At 38.6% G+C, this 23084-nt stretch overlaps 1 protein-coding gene across 1 annotated transcript; it reads left to right on the top strand.

The window, feature by feature from the left end:
• Window positions 1–13362: 13362 nt before the first annotated feature.
• Window positions 13363–22001, top strand: LOC149186976 (UDP-glycosyltransferase 75C1-like). The gene is made up of 3 exons (XM_089412714.1): window positions 13363–13927; window positions 14024–14248; window positions 20716–22001. Exons 1-3 carry the CDS (start codon window positions 13444–13446, stop codon window positions 21474–21476), a joined length of 1470 nt encoding a protein of 489 aa, XP_089268840.1. The 5' UTR covers window positions 13363–13443; the 3' UTR covers window positions 21477–22001.
• The last annotated feature ends 1083 nt before the right edge of the window (window positions 22002–23084 follow it).

Below are 23084 nucleotides of genomic sequence, written 5' to 3'. Positions count from 1 at the left end.
AGTGCTCTTATGCAATGAACAAAAAGTTATGCTCACCAGCAACTTATGGATACATGCAGGCCTTGTCAATGGCACACTTGGGAAGGTCATCTCAAGATTTTATTCTATTGGTTCAAAGCCCCCAGAATTACCATCCTTCGTGGTTGTCGACTTTATACAATACAAAGGAACACCATGGGATATTTCACACCCAACATATGTACCCATTTCTCCCATCACAAGGGGTGCATGCCGTCAGATACCACTTCAAATGGCATGGGCTTTAACGATACACAAGTCACAAGGAATGACATTAGACAAAGCAACAGTAGACATCGACACCAAAGAACGACAAGGGCTAACGTTCACTGCAATTTCAAGAGTGCGTTCATTGGCAGACATTCAAATCAATCCAACATTCCCATTCTCACACATTGCAGAAATGCACAAGAATCCATATCTTAAGCGTAGACAACAAGAGGAATCATTGCTTGCATCAAAATCTATGCAGGAGAATATACTCTAGCCAATCGTACAACCTGTTTTCCAGAATTACCCACATGGTAAACACCACTTGCTGCAATAACCAAATTTCACATACATTTGCTTTCTATTACATTTAACCTCATATGATTTTATATTAGTTTGAAATCATTTATTTTATTTCAAATATTCAAACAAAATATTTCCCGCCATGAACAACAAGGTCTAGCATTCACTGCAATTTAGAAATTTCTTTAAAAAATTATTTATTTTACTTCAGCGCTTTAAAAAACATGCTTTCGTCAAACACATCCATTGTCACTTACAATATTTTATTTTTGGATGGAAACAGGTATGGATACAGGCTATTTATGATTGTTGTATGAGTATTGCCAAGAAATTCAACATCCTGCCCCAGCAAACATTGCCTCTTTACCGTTTGCATCCAACCATTGAATTGTTAAAGAAGGTAAAAGAAATACTCAAGATAACAATTCACATCCATGAAAGTGACACACACAGAAAAATGCAGCGTCATTTGCAGGAACAACTCTGTTGCCGATGCCATGCCCCATCATGCATATATGATTACCTGCTCATTGTCAATTACATCTATATGTAATAAAATGCTCTTATTGTACATATGTTTAGAAGCCAAATAATACTTTCATTGTATATATGTTTAGTTATTAATACATTGCAAAGCATGTAACTATCTCCTGTATAATTGCTTGTGATAAACACACAATACCAAGTAAAATATTTAGAAGTATTCAAGTGCAATAAGTCTACTATGTTCCACCAAACATGATGCATAATTATGGAGTGTCATAAGTTTTTTTGTACCTACAATTTTAATAAAAACTTAGTTTACATAGATTTGGCCTTTTAAGTGTGGTTTCTATTGTTCATGGAATGCTAGATGTTATGCTACTCACATTAAGTTATCTTTGTTTTTGTTTTCAAAAAAGATATATAGGAATATGTATACCTTACATGGGCTTCTGCAATGACATTTATAGAGTGGTTAGTTGTTTGTTTTTAAAATAAAATACATTTACATGAAATTTCTAATTCTCTTCTTTTTTGTTTCAGTCATGTCAACGTTTTTAAATACATGTGAATGAATAGAAAGTCTTGTGGTTTTCTTTAAGTATTTCTGCTTTGACATGCTGCTTTGTTCTCTTTTTCACTTCCAATATAAAGATCTTACATTCCCAGTCTATTCTGTCTCCTATATCTTTTACTCTATTTCATATTTAATAAACTGTACAATATCAATAGCAGCGGAGAAGGTGGCCCGACCTTTTATAAAAATTCAACAATTCCAACTTCATAAATCTATCGGCCTCTCTTTGTACCTTTTGGTACAATTGCTAATATATATAACTTTTATATTTATAAAAATAAATTTTAGAATTTCTTATATAAAATTATTTAGACAGTATAATTGGAGACATTTCATTAGGATTCCATCCCCATATTTTTAAAATTCTTTTTCATATATTACTGTTAGTTGTATTACGTTCTTTATGCTAGTGGACATTTATATATGTTTTTAAGTAAATATTCATTATATTAAATAAGGTAATATATTTTTATGTACCTAAAAGTCATATTATTGGTTTTTAACATTAATATTATTTTTAAAATGATTATTAATTTATTTAATTGAGTAATTTATCTATTGATAATGAATAGTTTTTGTTATTTTTTAATCATGAATAAAAAAAAAAGGTCAAACATAACAAAACCGTTGACTTTTCGATCAATTGGAGTGCTGATGAAGTTGAACTACTCTATTCAAATCACTAATATATCCGGGTATTACGGGTGAAACGGTGCAAAGTTTTGGAAATGACAGACGTAGATTTATTTACCTGTTCTTTACAAGTTCAGTTTTCTTTCGGCACGCAACCTATAACTATTTGGTATTGAGATATCAAAATGGATTTCTTTACCTGTTCTTTACTATTAATCTTTCCATACGCAGCCGACAAATATTTGATATCCAACTCTTGTTTCCCTTGCACTTGTGTGTTTTGCGACACAACGCACCATTAGTTGATTTTGATTATTAACAATCTCATCTTGTATCACAAAGTCCAGCACGTTTCGTTTAATACCGTCTCTTTCTTGAAAACAAATTTTAGCATACACTGCAGCTTTAAAAAATTCCAAGAGAACAGGTGCTACACATAATATAACATTGACTGAAAGATTATTATCACGTTGGCATCTAACAAATCCCACCAAACAAGATGTCCACTTTGTAAATATCGAGACCAAATATAATATATCCGGTAGGAGAACATGATTGCCTCTCTTTCAATAAAGAGGCCATCCTTACGTTTCTATATTTTTATGTTAGACTTTGCAATTTGCAGTGCCAAATGGATATATATATATATATATATATATATATTTTTGAATATCGCATATCGAAATTTGAGTTTCAAATTTAATGTTTTCAAAGTTAATTTGAAACTTTCTAGTATTCTATACTATACGTTTGTTTCATATATCCAACAGTATCTATATGTGTATAGTTTATGAAAAATGTGTAAAATATTATCGTATTTTGTAGCTATGAAAAATTTATAAACAACTACTACATCCAAATTACTAAATTTTCCATGGAAGTTACCTAATTAAATTAGGCAAACTAATCTTTGGATATAATACTAAATTGGTTGAGAATGTTAGAGTTATTATTACTCACAAACCTTCCTAAGTTGCTACATGAGTGCATTACAAGTATAAGCATAAGTCTTTTTAGCTACTCACTTAATTTAATATATTATGTTCAATCATTATTTCCATCATGGATGTCAAATTGTAGCTTGAGGGAAGACATCTTCAATTGGGCCTCTATGTATATGGAGTAAATCTCATTATCATTTCTATGATGACATATTCCCATGCTAGTTATTAACAATTCCATTTGTCATGTGTTTCCCTTTGAGACTTAGGGAGAATACATTCCCTTACTTGATTACACCCACAAGAAAACTCTATGTCTCAAGACATGTATACTCCAAAATAGTGTTGTGAAACTATAGAAAATTGAAATTACACTGCAGGACATATCCCAAATTCAATAGAAAATATAACATTTCCACTTATTTAAATGATACTTGAGAACTGAATATTGCACACAACCAAGATCACTCGAGGAATACAACTAAGATCCCACACCCTTCCCACTACCTCACATGCCAGTCAATCCAACAATTACACTTGGATTGTGTCCTTTATCCACCATTAGCGATCCAATGTCGTAGGGGGATTCGACCATGCAACATTGTCTACAATAATGGAGATGAGGATGCTCAGTCGAGACCTCATGGGATCCCTCCTCACAACATCCCAAGCCATCATTTCGTAAACAACCACCTTCATCATCCTCCATTTATCATCACTAGTGGGAGGGGTGTTTCTAAGTTTTTTCTTAGATTTCTAACACAACCAACCACCCATGCCACATGCTCCGATGGGGAGGCAACTTTTGCATGGGCAACATTTCAAGGAGAGGGCCCACATGCCTTGGGACATTGTGAGCATCCTATGGAATTAGAATGACTAATAAGGTTCCAAGTGTCTTCAAAGTGCCTAGAGCTAAGGATATGGCTTGATTTTCCATTGAACCAATTTTGTAGCTTAATTCCTTTAGCACATGGAAAGCTTGGCCGTCTTGGATAAAGGAATGATTGGTCGTGATTCTTTTGAACAGGAAATTTAGCTTGACATCGAGTGGGGTGATTTTTAGAAAAAAAATGTTTGATCATGTTGTGTGAATCCCTAAAGATGATAAGTTTTTGAATAACAAACCACTTGGCCAATTCAAGGGCATATAACTCTACCTTATTGCTAAGCTCCTGAGGGAAACTCAATTCACAATGGTCATGTTATGAAGTATTATGTAAACTATGAGAGTCAAGGTTCAATCCCTAATGTTAACTTTTGTTTGCAAAAGGGGCATAAATAGGCACAAAGAGGTTATAGTGATAGCGATAAGAATCGACCTGATATGACATGAATACAAACCCAACCCAAGAGTCAATTTCTCTAATTATTAAAACAAAAACAACAATAAAAAACAAACATTTACTTGATTGTTAGTTTCTTTTTCAAAACTCCACAAATAAGCTAATTATATTTGTGTTAAAAAGTTATAAAACACCCTTCTCATCCACCTGTTTATGCTACCTTCATCTTCCAAATATATATATATTTTTAAATTTAAATATAAACTCAAGTATATAGTTATTTATAATGATGTACATTATACTTTTCCATTATAAGTACGATACACTTATTATCATTAAAAAATATTATTATATACGAGCAAAATGTTATTAAAAAAATATAGACAAATTATTATTCAACAAAGATAGAATATGAATACAATATTATTGAGAATATTAAAAGAAATATTATCAAACATAATATAATTATTTAAAAAAATAAAATATAGAGAACTATGGACATGAATCATATTAAGAAAAATATGAATAGAAATATTATTAAATATTAATTTAGTTATTCTTAAAAATAAATCATAGAGAAGAGTATAAATATAATTATTATTAACATTTAAAGAATTTTTTGAATCATAAATATTTCATGAGGGAAATGTTTAAGATAGTCAGAGTTAAAAGGAAATGAGAACGGTTAGAAATAATGGCAGAGGAAAAGGAATTTAAGAATGATAATAAATAGCCGAACTATATTAATAAAGTGGTTCACATATGTTGATCAAAGTTTGTAATCTTTAATGACATAATTACTATGTTTAAATATGATTAAGTTGTAGTTCTAAATAGTGGATCACTGAATATAGATGAACATGGTTTTTTAAGTTAAGCTAAAATTGTTTGTAGAAGATTATAATTGACAATGACTAAATATGGTTGATCATGTTGAATATGATACTGTGGTTGAGCAGTTTACTATGTTCAGTATGGGTGAAAATGGTTGACCATAGTTGTGCATGGTTAACTATATTTGGTCATATTGACCATGGTTGACTATGATGAGGCATGTTGAACATGATTTAACATGTTGAAGATGGATGACCATGGTTTTATGATTTTTGACATGGTTAAATAAGAGCATTATTGTAATTATTTAATTATAGTTGATTATGAATGATTTCAGTTGACTATGGTTGACCATGTTTGATGATGTATCCCTAGATATTTGACCTTGGTTGGCCACAAGTAACCATGATAATGTTGAAAATGCAACAAGATGATGGAGCTTAGTGAAAAGAAGTCGCCTTCACTAAGTGGGCCCGCAAGTTATTTTTGGCGCAAAGTCTATTTTTAGACATATGGATCATGGTCTATGAGTTGCAGGATGCTATTTATGGATGATTGGTCATGTTGGTAAAAATAGATGGACTTCTATTTTTAGACATATGGGCAGAGTCTATTTTTAGACTGCAAGTCTAAAAATTGAACAGTCGAATATTATTAGCTCTTAATAATATTTGGACTATAAACATTATCTTATCCTCTTATAGCACTTCAGTTCAAGCTACGGATGTGGCACATGCAACTGCCAGAAGGAAATATGCTTTTCCTATGGGTTAGTTGAGCTATTGCATGATGGACTTCAGTTAGAACTCAAGTGATTGAGTTTGGTGGATTTGATTGAGGAGTTGATAGAGTTGTGTTCAGTTTGACTTAGTTGAGCTAGTTGTATTTAGTCTAACTGCCAAATACACTAGTGATGAGTGATGTGAATTAATTATTAATTAATTCACTAATTATTAACTCATAAATCAACTAAAGAATACATCAGTTAACTCAGTGCATGGACAGTTCAATGGAGACAAGTGTTATAGGTGGGTGAAAGGGTGAGACTACTATCAGTTGTGACTATCGCTGTGCATGAGATTTGCACAATCATTGATTGAGATTTCCAATGAGGATTGTGCTATACAAGCTAAGGGAATTCGAACTTGGATCTGATCTATTCTCAACTTGGATTGTGCAGTAGAGGCAGGCAAACAGGGGAGGAGATTTGAACCCGTGACTTGTCCAGATCTGAGCTAGTTTTGTGTGTAGCATGTGGAGATAGTATTGAGTACTTGTGAGGAGTATTGTACTATGTATTGTTACATGTTCTCTATCATTATAATATATAGATAGTTGGGGGTTTTCAGCTGTATGATTTCCCCATTCCATACTGTGTTGATATGTGTGATTGATGTTTCAATGTGCGCATGCGATTGTTTTTAATTCCACAAAATTGATGATCAATGGTAGAGGAGGTTATGTATTATGCATGCATTCCGCAAATAGTGTATAAACAGGATAATCTCTGTGAATAAGTGTTATATTATTAAAATTTCTACATGGTATCAGAGCGAAGTTGATCATCAGATCTATTATTCAGAAAGTGATTACATTTTATTTCTTCAGGCAGAGTCTGTAATCGGGCCAGGTAGCCTCTGGATTCATCCTTCTTTTGGAAGGTGAGATATCTGGTAAATGCCCATACAGTCAATCTCTATACGAGAAATACTTTGTTCTCACGAATTTTAGATCAGAAGCGATTGAGTTTTGAGTTGGTGGAATTCGAATTTGCAGCAGTGTTTTCTTGGTGTCGAAGTTGAAATGTCTTTCAACGGATTGCGATTGGAGTATGCCCTTGAAGGCAGCTCGAATTATATTGCATGGAAAGACAGGTTGGAGGCGGTGTTAGATGACAATGGCTTGAAGGAGTTCATAGATGCTGAGGTCCCAAAGCCTACTGATGCTGCTCACGTTGAGGCTTGGAAAAAGAAGACAACAAAGTGTCGAAGGATTCTGTTGGAGGGCGTGAAGGATCACATTGTATCCAGCCTGCATGGAAAGGCTTCTCCATACTTGATGTGGAAAGTGTTGACAAATTTATTCCAAAGCAAGAGCGACCAGAGGAAGTTGGTGCTCAAGGATAAACTCAGAAACATTAAGTGTGAGAAAGGAGACAGTATGCCCAAGTATCTCACGAAGTTCACCCAATGCCGGGATGAGCCGGGAAGTGTGGGGATGACTGTCGATGATGAGGACTTGGTGAGCTTGGCTCTCCTTGGTCTTCCGAAGAGTTGGCATTCCTATCAGGACTTTGTCAATGGTCGGGAGAAATTGCCAGGATGGGAGAGACTTTGCTCTGATCTTGTGCAAAAGAAGATCAGGTGGAATACCAGGGACAGATCTTCATCAAAGGCATCTGATGAAGAAAATTGTGCTTTGGCTGCCAAAGCAAAGAAGGGGAAGAACAAGAAAGCTTCTCATTCCGGTGCGAAAGGCAAGAAGCAGGACATGTCCAAGGTGAAGTGCTTTCACTGTCACCAGCACGGACATTATACCACAAATTGTCCGCAGAAGAAGAAAAATAAGCAAGCTGCTGGATCTGCAGCGGGAGAGGCCTTAGCCTCGTAGTTTGAGCTGGATTTTTCGCTGATCACATGCTTGGTATCAAGTGTGATGGGATCGGTATGGTTCTTGGACAGTGGTGCATCTTTTCACATGACAGGAGATCGAGATTTGTTTTCTGATCTGGATGGGAAAGATCTTGGAGTGCACATCGAGATGGGTGATGATGGTAGATACAGTGCGACCGGTATCAGTACCATTTCCTTTGAGAGGGAGTCTGGTAAACCATTCATATTGAAGGAAGTGATGCATGTTCCAGGATTGAAGAAGAATCTTATCTCAGTGGCGATGTTAGAAGACAAGGGATATGATGTTGTCTTCAACGAGGGAAAGGCTTTCTTGCGCAGTAAGACAACTGGAGAAACCCGGAAGATAGGGGTTCGAGTCAAGAACCTTTATCAATTGCATGTAGATGGTTGTGCAGCAATGACATGCAAGGTAGTAGGATTGGTGAGTTGGGATGATGGCGAGCTGTGGCACCGGAGATTGGGCCACCTTCACCATGGAGCCTTGAAGATACTGCAGCATATTTCTACTGGGCTTCCTAAAGGCACTCTTGCGTAGTCAGATCAGTGTAAGGCATGTACTTTGGGAAAATTTGTGAAAGCCACCTTTCACGAGAAGGATAGTCGTGCCACGACGATCCTTGAGAGAATTCACACAGACGTATGTGGACCTTTCTCAGTAGCTTCGACAGCAAAGAACAAGTACTATGTGATCTTTGTTGATGATTTCTCTCGAAAGTGTTGGATCTTCTTCATGCAGAAGAAGAGCGAGACATACTCAAAGTTCTGTGAGTTCAAAGCACTGGTCGAGAAGGAATCCGGGAAGAAGGTGAAGGCTCTTAGGAGCAACATAGGTGGTGAATTCATCTCTGGCGAGTTCAAGGACTTCTGCAGCGCAGAAGGGATTCGAAGAGATCTCATAGCTCCTCATAACCCATAGCAGAACGGGGTTGCTGAGCGGAAGAACAGAATGATCGTGGGTGCTGCACGAGCGATGTTGCATGATCAGGGTCTACCCCTTCACTTGTGGGCGGAGGCATGCAATACTGCAATATATGTGCAGAACCGTTGTCCTCACAAGATACTTGGCATGAGTACACCCGAGGAGGCTTATTCTGGTAAGAGGCCTGATATTTCCCATTTGAGGATTTTTGGTTCTCCTATTTACATGCATGTGACGAAGGATGCAAGAAGAAGCTGGAGCCGACCGCAGAGGTTGGGATATTTGTGGGGTACAATGATACACCCCACAACTATCGTGTGTATTTGCTAGACAATCGCAAGACTTTTGTGCGACAGGATATCAAATTTCAGGAGGAGAAAGCCATGAAGTGTTCGCTTGAGAGGGAGCCACACTTGCATGCAGATGAGGAGCTATTAGTTCCTAAGGATGAGCTTCAGGATGTGGATCAGCCACAAGATGAAGTTCATGGAGTGGAAGAGACCACTCGTGCAGCGCCAACCATCAGAGGGTGAAAGCGCACTACAGAAGCTGAGCGACTGGCTCAAGATGCAGAGAAGGTTGTAGGACCACCTACAGGACAGCGCAGACAGAGACAATCACCTGATCGGTACACTGGATACATGGCTCTTGTGAGCAAATGTGTCGTGACTGAGCCATCCTCTTTCGAGGAAGCTGTGGAGGATCCCGCATGGGTAGATGCCATGGTGGAAGAGTATCATTTGATTGTCAGAAACAGTGCATGGGAGATTGTCCCAAGATGGAGGGGAAATCAGTGGTGGGTTCGAGATGGATCTACAAAGTGAAGCAGGCAGCTGACGGGAGTGTGGAGAATTACAAGGCAAGATTTGTTGCCCGAGGTTTCTCATAGATAGAGGGGATCGATTATGATGAGACCTTTTCACCTGTCGCAAGGTATTCTTCCATACGGACGATTCTTGCTCTCTCAGCACAGATGGGGTGGCACATCCATCAGATGGATGTGAAGACTGCGTTCCTCAACGGAGTCATTGAGAAGGAGGTGTACATAGAGTAGCCCGAAGGTTTCTAGATCTTCAGTAGTGAGTCGCATGTGTGCAGGCTCAAGAGAGAGCTGTATGGGTTGAAACAAGCACCTCGTGCTTGGTACACACAGATAGACAGTTATTTCATCGGACTTGGATTCTCCAAGAGTGAGGCGGATCCTAACCTATACCAGATTGTGGTGGAGGGTAAGTTGCTAATCATTGTACTTTATGTAGATGATTTGATTTTGACAGGAGATGAGCTGTTGATACTTTCATGCAAGGAGGATCTTGCTAGAGAGTTTGAGATGAAGGACTTGGGCCTCCTTCATTATTTCCTAGGATTGGAAATTTGGCAGCGCAGTGATGGAGTATTTGTTTCTCAGGGTAAGTATGCCCGGGAGATACTGGAGAAGTTCAACATGCATGGCTGCAAGCCTGTTGATACTCCTCTTCTTGGAGGTTGGAGGAAGGAGGATGCTACTTCAGCAGAGGTAGTGGATGCCACTGTTTATCGACATTTGGTGGGGTCGCTTATGTATCTGGTCAATACACGACCCAATATATGCTATGCTATTAACCAACTTTCACAAGCTATGGTTAAGCCAACCAAGCTCTTCTGGAAGGCAGGCAAGCATGTATTGCGTTATCTCAGAGGCACATCGGGATATGGATTGTGGTACAGATAGGAGGATGAGGTGAAGCTATGTGGCTTCACGGATGCAGATTGGGCAGGGAGCCAACGGACAGAAAGAGCACATCTGGAGGGATCTTCAATATCGGGTCGACAACAGTTTCTTGGTACAGCAGGAAGCAGAGATCTGGGGCACTCAGTTCAGCAGAGGCCGAGTATATGGCAGCAAGTTTGGCTGCATGCGAGGCTATATGGATGAGGAAGATCCTGGTCGAGTTGTTCGGGTCACACTTGGAGCCTACTGTGATTTATTGTGATAACCAGAGTTGCATTAAACTCTCGGTTAATCCAGTATTTCATGATAGATCCAAGCACATTGACATCAGGTACCATCATATCAGAGATTGTGTGCAGCGGAGAATCATGTTACTTTCATACATTCCCACGGAGGATCAGGATGATGATATCTTGACGAAGGCGCTCACCAAGAGCAAATTTGAATACCACAGAGGCAGGATAGGGGTTGCAGATAATCCATATCTTTTTGAGAGGGAGTGTTGAAAATGCAACAAGATGATGGAGCTTAGTGAAAAGAAGTCGTCTTCACTAAGTGGGCCAGCAGGCTATTTTTGGCGCAAAGTCTATTTTTAGACATATGGATCATGGTCTATGAGTTGCAGGATGCTATTTATGGATGATTGGTCATGTTGGTAAAAATAGATGGACTTATATTTTTAGACATATGGGAGGAATCTATTTTTAGATTGCCCGTCTAAAAATAGAACAGTCGAATATTATTAGCTCTTAATAATATTTGGACTATAAACATTATCTTATCCTCTTGCAGCACTTCAGTTCGAGCTACGGATGTGGCACATGCAACTTCCAGAAAGAAATACGCTTTTCCTATGGGTTATTTGAGCTATTGCATAATGGACTTCAGTTAGAACTCAAGTGATTGAGTTTGGTGGAGTTGATTGAGGAGTTGATAGAGTTGTGTTCAGTTTGACTTAGTTGAACTAGTTGTATTTAGTCTAACTGCCAAATACACTAGTGATGAGTGATGTGAATTAATTATTAATTAATTCACTAATTATTAACTCATAAATCAACTAAAGAATACATCAGTTAACTCAGTGCATGGACAGTTCAGTGGAGACAAGTGTTAGAGGTGGGTGAAAGCGTGAGACTACTATCAGTTGTGACTATAGCTGTGCATGAGATTTGCACAATCATTGATTGAGATTTCCAATGAGGATTGCGCAGTACAAGCTAAGGGAATTCGAACTTGGATCTGATCTATTCTCAACTTGGATTGCGCAGTAGAGGCAGGCAAACAGTGGAGGAGATTTGAACCCTTGACTTGTTCAGATCTGAGCTAGTTTTGTGTGTAGCATGTGGAAATAGTATTGAGTACTTGTGAGGAGTATTGTACTATGTATTGTTACATGTTCTCTATCATTATAATATACAGATAGTTGGGGGTTTTCAGCTGTATGCTTTCCCCGTTACATACTGTGTTGATATGTGTGATTGATGTTTCAATGTGCGCATGCGATTGTTTTTAATTCCAAAATTGATGATCAATTGTAGAGGAGGTTATATATTATGCATGCATTCCGCAAATAGTGTATAATCAGGATAATCTCTGTGAATAAGTGTTATATTATTCAAATTTCTACAGATAATTAGATATCACTAATCATAAAATTTATTAACATAATTAAATGACTGATAAAAGGAATTAATATATAAGTTAAACATATATACATTGTAAAAAAACATGTAGTAAAATTCTTAACCATATAAAAAAACATGTAACAAGATTATTAACCATGGAGATTCACCTTCACTTTATCATAGAGCTTCTTATGATACCATCAATCAATACCATTGCTTACCAATACCATATATCCAAAAAATCATAACTCATTTTATATCACACTTTTCATATGATTTTTTTTTAATTAATGAATTTAATGAATATTTTATTGAAGTTATATTTATACCATCCTATTAATAATTAATGATAATTAAATTAAAATTCTAAAAACCATATTCCATAATAAACATTCTTATTGAATAACTACATAATTAAATACTAATATTTATTTTAATTAAAAAAAATAAAAATATCACATTTGGAGAATTAAATCATCCCAAAAAGACATTTGTATCTGCCATATTTTGTCCACTAAACTGATCTAGGCTAGCTCACCTCATTAAATTTCATCCATATTCATAGATTAGAGATTTTTTATTAAAAATAAAAATTTAAATTAAAACTTTTCAATAAATAAATACAAAATCTATGGAAAATACAATTTAATAACATGGGAGACTGTTTTTGTAAATCTAATTTAAATTGCTTGGAAGAACCAGATTGATGTTAAGGTGTAATTTGTTTTAATTACATGTAATCCCGTTTTAATTCCCACTTTCCGAATCAACTTGTGAAATTGCGAGTTGATATATATATATAAATAAATAAATAAAGGGATAAGCCTTTTTTGTGGATTTTTTCATTGCTCGTTTTACAAAATTGTTTTGATTGAAGTGTTTTTTTTTTTTAAATCAGCAGATTGACAGTTCACAAAGCCTGTTTTTCAATGAAACCAAAATTGGGTATGTTTTGGTTTAAGTATTTTAAAAATCAACATATTTTATATTTACCTACCTTTTACAAGGTGTGCTTTTAAATAAATCCTAATTGGTTACGACTTGACTTGGTCAGAGATATCACTACGCAAGAGTGACGACTTCGCGAGACATCATCACCATGAGCTCACAGTTCCGAAGGCATTTACGTAATTGCATAAATCTCAACTTCCTACCGCTATTCTATAAATTTGTTGTGTTGCCTCGCTATGGTTGTGCCTGTGTTGTGTTACGAGAAGTTGTATACCGAATATACAGAAAGGAAATCAGTTGCAGCTCTTGCATTGCAGACATGGAATTGGAGAAGAGAAGTATTAAGGCGCACGTCATGGTATTGTCATACCCAGCAACGGGCCACACGAATCCAATGTTACAGTTCTCCAAGAACATCGCCTCCAGAGGACTGCTCGTCACATTCGTTACATTCAGCTACAATCATCACAAAGTGATACAAGCCAAGGACTCTCTGCGACGACTTAATCTCCCTATACAATTCGAATGCATTCCAGACGGCCTTCCTCAAGACCATACCCTCGATTCAAATATCAACAACGTCGTTTTTAATCATATGCGCAACAACATGGACGGCTCCACATTGGAGAGGCTCATCCACCGACTGAATACCAGAGGGAATGCTCCTCCCGTGTGCTGTATCGTTTATAACCCATTTCTTCCATGGGCTCGACAAGTCGCAAAGAAGATGAATATTCCTCATGCTTTGTTTTGGACACAGTCCACTGCACTTTTCTCCATCTATTATCACTTTAATAATTCAGGTCTCACTCGCTGCTCTCCTCTTACTCTTTAATGCAATAATTTGTATTTGCTGTTATATAATTCTCAAACTATTGTATGCATCTGATGTCACACAGGAGAAAAGTGGGATTCAAGACAAATGGCAGAGAGCGTGAGCGTTGCCATTCCGAGCCTTCCAGAACTGAAATTGGGAGATTTACCTTCGGCATTCACAGAGACAGAGGAAAGACTGCAGATTTATCTCCACCAATTAGACGGTCTCAGCGATGTCGCGTGGGTTCTCGCGAATACCTTTTATGAACTGGAAGCCGAGACGATCGACCTAATGAGATCAAGATTTTGTTGGGTATTTTTAATGGGGAAAATACCAAAAACCAAACATTCAAACACACACAGAGACAATGCTCTGTTTTACTTTACTCCAGGATCCTTTTGTGCACAGAAGACTTAAAAAAAATCACTGAGAGACAGAGGATTTCACCATAAAATATTTCTATTCATTAAAACAACAAAAACATTCACTGTGTCTCCATATGAGAATTTACACTGCTAGAAAAATTCCCATTAACATTTACTGCTGTAAAACCTCCATTCACATTTACTGGTGTAAAACAATTTTACATACTGCTGTAAAAGCAAAACTTACACAAACTTACAAAAACTTACTTCATGCAAAACCACACATGGTTTTCGCTACTTAAAAAAACTTCACAAAACATTACTGAATGTATTCGTGCACTGCTGTGCATACATCCTCTGGTTCTCTTCTTCTTTTACCGCACCATCAACGTTTTTCACTGCTGTGAATACACATACATTTTTCCTCCCGTGTGCAATACATAAAAGTCAACAGAAAAAAAACATATTACATACGATTTTTTTTATTTTTAATACATGCCGTAAAAGTCATAGGCTTCTATTAAAACGTGCCCATACCTATGTTTTAAATGCACCATACCTTTTCCTAAAAAGGAACTTACGTGCTATATAAAAAAAATATATTGTAATGTGCCCATACTCATATTAAAACGGGCCACCAAAATCTTGTACCAACATTAACTCTTTCACCTACGGCGGTCAACCAAAAGTTTAATCCACGCAAGCCTTTAATGCACCTCGTATGCAGCTTTAGTTCATCAACGGTGGAGAGCGATGGAGTAAATCCGACGGAGGTCAACAATATCGGAAACCTGTTTGCTGCCCAACTTTAACGCCCGAGAAAATGACGTTGCGTTACGTCAGGGCTGAACCACGTGTCAGCTCCAAATTGTATCAGAGCTCCTTCCCGGATTATTCCTTCGTCGGCAAATCGCTCCGAGAAAATCCGGTGAACGGTTTCTGGCTTGGTTCACGGTTTCTGGTGGTCTGCGTTGAAATTAGATTTCAACACTCCCCTTTAATTTCAACAGCTGGGCATTCAGTCATACCCAGACACTTTCTCAAAAATTCAAAGCTCTTCTGATCCAATGGCTTTGTCAAGATGTCTGCTACCTGTTCTTGAGTCCTGCAATGTTCTAGGACAATTTCTCCATTGTTCACTAATTCTCTGATGTAGTGAAACCTTGTATCAATGTGTTTCGTTCTCTTATGAAACACTGAATTCTTTGACAGTGCAATAGCTGAGCTATTGTCACAAAAGATCACTGTCGCTTTTGCCTGCTCTTGGCCTAAGCTTCTCAACATTCTTCTCATCCACACTGCCTGACAAGCTGCTGCTGTCGCTGCCACATATTCAACCTCTGCTGTAGACAATGCTACAATGGACTGCTTCTTAGAAGCCCATGAAATGGCTCCTGAACCCATATTAAAAACATAACCGGAAGTGCTCTTCCGATCATCTACACTTCCAGCCCAATCGCTATCTGTGTACCCAACCAAATCTGAATGTTCTGAGGCATGATATAAAATTCCAAACATTTTGGTGCCTTTGACATACCTCAAAATTCTCTTTGCTGCCTGCCAATGTGCCTCCTTTGGCCTCTCCATGAACCTGGAAATTAAACTAACAGCATACATTAAATCAGGCCTAGTAGCTGTTAAGTACATGAGGCTGCCTACAATACTCTTGTATAAACTAGGATCAAAATCCTTGCTGCTGTCCTCTCCGCTGAGCTTTAATCCCATTACTGTGGGAGTGATGGCTGCCTTGCATTCTTCCATCTTAAATCTGCTCAAAATTTGATTTACATATCTTGCTTGAGATATAAAAATTCCTTTTTCATTTTGATCTACTTCTATGCCTAAGAAGTATCTCAAGAAACCCATGTCAGTCATTTCAAATTCATCCTTCATGACTGATTTAAAATTTTTAATGAGCTGATCATCATTACCTGTGAAAATCACATCATCAACATATAAGACCACAATCAAAATCTTACCATCCTTTTCTTTGATGTAGACTGTGGGTTCTCCTTCACATTTGTCAAATTCATTATCCAATAGATATGAATCTATCCTGCTGTACCATGCTCTTGGCGCTTGCTTCAGCCCATAAAGAGCTTTCTTCAATTTGCACACTTTGTGCTCTTCACCTTTCTTCTCATATCCGAGAGGCTGTTCCACATAAACCTCTTCCATTAACACTCCATTTAGGAATGCTGATTTCACATCCATTTGGTAGACTTTCCATTTGTTTTGAGCTGCTATGGACAGCACTGCTCTCACGGTTTCCATTCTTGCAACCGGGGCGAAAGTCTCCTCATAATCTCTTCCATACTGCTGCTTGTAGCCTTTGACAACCAGCCTTGCCTTGTGCCTTTCTATCTTGCCTTCAGCATTGCTCTTGGTCTTATAGACCCATTTCACACCAATGACTTCTTTGCCTTTTGGTAACTCAACCAAATCCCATGTTTTGTTTCTCTCTATGGCATTCATCTTCTCATCCATAGCTTCTATCCATTTCCTATCTTTGATTGCATCTTCGAAATGAATAGGATCATCAACATGACAAAATAAGGCAAATAAGGAATTCATTCCTTCTTCATAAATGTCACTTAGATTTCTAAATTTCTTACCTCTTTCACTTGGTGTGCAAGTGCTTGAAGATGCACTTGAATTTCCTCCTTGTGGTGTGCTTGGAGAAGCACTCTCATTTATCCTCAATGGTGTACCTTGCTGTCCTTGTGTTGGCGCTGCTGTTTGGGGATGCATTTCAGCCACTTCCTCTTCATCTTCATCATGAGACAAACAGTTCTTGACATTCACTGTTTTCTCTATGCTTCCATCCCAAGCTTCCTCTTCAATGAATTGAACATCTCTGCTGACGAAAAACTTCTTGGTAGATGGGATATACAACCTGTATGCTTTGGATTCCTCACTGTATCCAATGAACAGACATTTCTCCCCTTTGCTGTCCAACTTCCTCCTTAGCTGATCTGGTATGTGTGCATAGGCCACACATCCAAAAACTCTCAAGTGGGTGACACCTTGCTTTCTCCCACTCCATGCTTCTTCTGGCACTTTGTTCATGACTGCTTTTGTAGGACACCTGTTCAATATATAAACTGCACAATGTACAGCTTCAGCCCAATAGTCATTTCCCAAATGCTTTGCCTTTAGCATGCTCCTCGCCATATCCATGATGGTCCTGTTCTTCCTTTCAGCAACTCCATTTTGCTGCGGAGTGTACCTTGTTGTAAACTGTTTATGAATTCCATTTTCTCTACAAAATCTTAGGAATTCCTTGGAGATATACTCACCTCCTCTATCAGTTCTCAAAACTTTAATGTGCAGCCCGCTTTGGTTTTCCACAAATGCCTTGAAGTTTTGGAATTTCTCAAACACTTCACTTTTGTTTTTAAGAAAGTATATCCAAGTCTTTCTTGTAAAATCATCAATGAATGTCAAGAAATATAGGCTGCCAGCTAATGATGGAGCTTGCATTGGTCCACACAAATCTGAGTGGATAATCTCTAAGGGTGTCTTTGCCCTTATACTCTTCCCTGATGGAAAACTTTCTCTATGTTGTTTTCCCAAAATGCAGCCTTCACATAGGCTGTCCGGTTTCTCTATCAATGGTAATCCTCTTACCATTCCTTTTCTGCTCAATAAGTTTAGACCTCCAAAATTTAGATGCCCAAATCTCAAGTGCCATAACCAGTTCTCATCCTTTGGCACGCTTTGGAAGGCCTCTTCGGTGACTGCTGCCATTTCCCTTTTGTTCTTCATGTCTGCCCTGATCCGGAGAGGGAACATCCTGTTCCTTGTCATCTTCACTTCAGCAATGCATCTTTTGCTGGGTGGTATATCCATGATGGTGCATACATCATTTTTAAAGAAAACATTGTACCCCTTATGGACAAGCTGTCCAACACTCAAGAGATTACATCTCATTCCGGGGACATAGTATACATCTGCTATGGTTTTCCTTTCTCCTTGCTTTGAAAGTATTTTTATTTCTCCTTTTCCCATAACAGACACTTTACTATCAGTTCCTAGTGTGACTTCTGATTTCACATTTTTATCTAGGGCAGAAAAGAAGGCTATGTTTCCGGTCATATGGTTGCTGCAACCTGAGTCTAAAAACCATATGTCCTCACTATGTGTTTCAGCCATGTTACAAGCTAACAGGACATTTTCTTGACTGTTGTTTTCTCTTGTAACATTTGCATTTTGTCTGCTGTTCATATCATGCTGTTTCTTTCTACAATCACTAGCATAATGTCCATACCTTTTGCAATAATAGCATTGAACATTAGATTTATCATACCTTTGTCCTTGAGCATGATGTTGTCCTCCTTGTTGGCTGCTGCCTTGGCCTTGGTTCTGATTTGGATTGTTGCCTCTTCCTTGTGCATTTGATGAGTTGTTCCTTCCACCTCTATTCTGGCTTCTGCCTCTTCCTCTTTTGTTTCCTCTGCCTTGACCTCTGCCTCTTCCAAAGGACATCTGGGTCTTGAAGGCTTGCTCAAGAGATGAGTTTTCATTCCTACTCAACCTCTGCTCATGTGTTATCAGTGATGCATGTAGCTCATCAACTGAATAGCTTGAGAGATCCTTTGTCTCTTCAATGGTGGTGACTATGGCATCAAACCTTGAGGGTAAGACCCTCAATATTTTCTCCACAATTCTTCTGTCTTCAATGGTTTCTCCATGAGTTCTCATTTGTGTGATTACACCAATCACATGAGTGAAGAATGAGTCAATGTTATCTGACTCCTTCATGTTCAAGTTCTCAAAATCCTTTCTCAGCAATTGTAGCTTTGCTGTCTTCACTCTCTCCATGCCTTGATAGGCTGTCTTGAGGGTTTGCCATGCTTCATTGGCTGTCTTAGCTGCTGCTAACCTTGGAAACATACTCTGGTCTACTGCTAGATACAACAACACACGGGCTTTTGAATCTTTCTTCCTATTGTTCTTCAGCAGATCCTTCTCTCCTTGAGTTAATGCATTGAACTCAGTTTCATCTGCTGGTTCTTCAAAGCCTTCTTCAACTATTTCCCATAAATCTTGGGAAGCAAGCAGAGCTGTCATAGTTATTGACCAGTAGTCATAGTTCTTCCCATTAAACTGTGGGAGCTGGGTGTTAAACAAACCCATACCAGTGCTTGTGCTGGCCATTCCTTGTATTCTGATCTATGCCTCTAAATCCTTGACTGTGTGTTTAAAACAGCTGACTGTTTCTTCAGCAACACAAAAAAAACTTTTTGGAATACCTGAATCTTTTGTTGACTGTCTTCTGTCTGCCTGAGAAGTTTTGCTGCAGCAACAACCTTCTCCCTTCAGCTTCTTTGTCTCCTACAAAGAGCCTAAACCTGCTCTGATACCACTGTTGGGTATTTTTAATGGGGAAAATACCAAAAACCAAACATTCAAACACACACAGAGACAATGCTCTGTTTTACTTTACTCCAGGATCCTTTTGTGCACAGAAGACTTAAAAAAAATCACTGAGAGACAGAGGATTTCACCATAAAATATTTCTATTCATTAAAACAACAAAAACATTCACTGTGTCTCCATATGAGAATTTACACTGCTAGAAAAATTCCCATTAACATTTACTGCTGTAAAACCTCCATTCACATTTACTGGTGTAAAACAATTTTACATACTGCTGTAAAAGCAAAACTTACACAAACTTACAAAAACTTACTTCATGCAAAACCACACATGGTTTTCGCTACTTAAAAAAACTTCACAAAACATTACTGAATGTATTCGTGCACTGCTGTGCATACATCCTCTGGTTCTCTTCTTCTTTTACCGCACCATCAACGTTTTTCACTGCTGTGAATACACATACATTTTTCCTCCCGTGTGCAATACATAAAAGTCAACAGAAAAAAAACATATTACATACGATTTTTTTTATTTTTAATACATGCCGTAAAAGTCATAGGCTTCTATTAAAACGTGCCCATACCTATGTTTTAAATGCACCATACCTTTTCCTAAAAAGGAACTTACGTGCTATATAAAAAAAATATATTGTAATGTGCCCATACTCATATTAAAACGGGCCACCAAAATCTTGTACCAACATTAACTCTTTCACCTACGGCGGTCAACCAAAAGTTTAATCCACGCAAGCCTTTAATGCACCTCGTATGCAGCTTTAGTTCATCAACGGTGGAGAGCGATGGAGTAAATCCGACGGAGGTCAACAATATCGGAAACCTGTTTGCTGCCCAACTTTAACGCCCGAGAAAATGACGTTGCGTTACGTCAGGGCTGAACCACGTGTCAGCTCCAAATTGTATCGGAGCTCCTTCCCGGATTATTCCTTCGTCGGCAAATCGCTCCGAGAAAATCCGGTGAACGGTTTCTGGCTTGGTTCACGGTTTCTGGTGGTCTGCGTTGAAATTAGATTTCAACAGATTTGGAGTGCCATTTAGCAGCATAGGCCCTTGCATACCCTCCGCTTTTGTCGACGGTCGTAATCCCCACGACGCGCGAGTCGGCGCAGATCCGTGGAAGGCGACGGACAAGGTGCAGGAGTGGCTGGACCAAAAGCCCCCCTCCTCCGTCGTATACATTTCCTTCGGCAGCATCACAGTCATAAACCCCCAGCAAATCCATGAGTTGGCCTTGGGAATTGAGAGCAGCCAACAAAATTTCTTGTGGGTCATCCGGCCTCCTCCCGGGCACGACGACATTACGGAATTTTTTCCTGCAGACTTCGCAGAGAAAACCCAAGGCCGTGGGCTCGTGGTGAGCTGGTGTGTTCAGCTGGACGTGTTGTCTCATCCGTCTGTGGCTGCTTTTATGAGCCATTGTGGCTGGAACTCCACCCTGGAGGCCTTGAGTTTGGGAGTTCCAGTGCTGACCTTGGGTGTCTGGACCGATCAGACCACCAATTCGAAATTCCTTGCAGATGTGTGGAAGGCGGGAGTGAGAATGAGAAAGGGAGAGGATGGGACTGTGGGAAGGGATGAGATCGAGAGATGTATGAGAATGGCCGTTGACAAGAGGAGTAAAGCGGGAGAAGAAGTGCGGAAGAATGCTGTGAAATGGAAACAATTGGCGAAAAGCGCCATGAATGAAGGCGGTTCTTCTGATACAAATTTGAACGAATTTGTTGAAGACGTCGTTTCCAAAGCTACACGATCCTTCCCTCCCCCGTCCTAGGAGAGAATTAAATTTCATAGCTCGATTTCCACTTAGATAGATAGTTTAATGTCATACACTCTATGGAGGATTGCAGGCTGTTTGGACCATTTGGTGTATACTTTGATTCACAATTTTTTTTTAATAAAAAGACGTTGGTTTTGTTAAATGTGAAACCCAATGAAGACTTCGCATAAAAAAAAGTGTTGGTTGTTGTTAAATGACTTCGCATAAAAAAAGTGTTGGTTTTTGTTAAATGACTTCGCATTAGACTTCGGCACACCATCCGGCGCTGACTCTCCAACACTCCACGGCCCCCAACTTACTACATCACTCCGCATAAAAAAAAGTGTTGGTTTTTGTTAAATGACTTCGCATTAGACTTCGGCACACCTTCCGGCGCTGACTCTCCAACACTCCACGGCCGCCAACTTACTACATCACTCCACCGTCGCCAACTTACTGCACCGTTTATTGACTTCACTTTACAAAAGGGAACAACATGATCAATTAAAAGTAAATAACACACCCCAACGTGATCAATTAAAAGTAAATAACACACCCATGATTAAATGCAGCGCCATTATTAGTCCCCGCTGTAGGCGCGGCTGCGACTATTGTAATCTCTACGGCTGATGTTAGTATCAGTTGAGCTGTTCGGCTGATTAGGGATAATCAAAGTTTTTAGGCGCATATTAATTTAATATTTTATTTGGTCTTTTTCAAAGTGGGGTGGCAAAACTATAGATTATTATTGATTTGTTTCATATTTTCAAACGGCTCGTAAATATTACTTAAATTAACGCTGGTATTAGTTCAAGACATTAAATGGTAACTGATGAACATATTTGTATATATAACATATCTCTGATAATCAGCACACCACAGCATATGTCTTTTTCTCTGATAACCAGCGCGCCACAGTGCATGTCTCTCTCTCTGATAACCAACATGCCACAACGCATGTCTCTCTCTCTGACAACCAGCATGCCACAACACATGTCTCCATGGTAGCACATGTCCCTGGCTAGACCTAGACCACATGGGGGTTGCACAGCACATGCTGTTAGACCACATGGCGGTTGCATGTACTAGCCATGTTGTAGGCAGGGAAGCAAAATCCAGCAGATCCATATCCATAGCATGTAGAGAAGCTGAATAAATTGCACATATCCTCAACGTTATCTTATCTCGGCCTCGATAACTAATCCACCTACCAAGCCTGGATAACTAATCCACCTCCCATCTAGGTCGGCCAAGGGTGGAAGGAAATAGAGTTCAACTATCTGACCCGCTACACCCTCGATGTACTTTATTTGATTCCCTCCCAACCACGTAGTCTCTGGTTTTTATTGATGGCCGATGGAGCATCCTTCCCTCAGTAGATTGAACTATAGCAGATATATCTAGTCGATGGTAACAATGGAAAACAAAGGAGTTCAACCGGTGCGGATTTGTTCAAGGGTAGCGACGATCCGTTCAGTGGCTCGTTCAGGATCCATAACCCTTGCTTCTCCTGCTATTATACCTAGAGTAGCTCGTGCATCTAAAACCATGGTTATACATGCCATTCATACAATGCACAGTTTATGTGTTTGAAAATGAATGCACAGTTTATGTATTTGAAAA

This window comes from Pinus tabuliformis, chromosome 3_1 (assembly GCF_031772625.1).
Source record: "Pinus tabuliformis cultivar Carrire ecotype Pingquan chromosome 3_1, CPIR1, whole genome shotgun sequence".
Lineage (NCBI taxonomy): Eukaryota > Viridiplantae > Streptophyta > Pinopsida > Pinales > Pinaceae > Pinus > Pinus tabuliformis.
Note: the sequence above shows the minus strand (reverse complement) of the source record. Positions and strands in the feature narration are given on the sequence as shown.

Coding starts and splice junctions, on each gene's coding strand:
- LOC149186976 (XM_089412714.1), top strand. CDS start 13,444: ATGGAATTGGAGAAGAGAAGTATTAAGGCGCACGTCATGGTATTGTCA. Junction 13,928..14,023: donor TTATCACTTTAATAATTCAG/GTCTCACTCGCT, acceptor GATGTCACACAG/GAGAAAAGTGGGATTCAAGA. Junction 14,249..20,715: donor CCTAATGAGATCAAGATTTT/GTTGGGTATTTT, acceptor CGTTGAAATTAG/ATTTCAACAGATTTGGAGTG.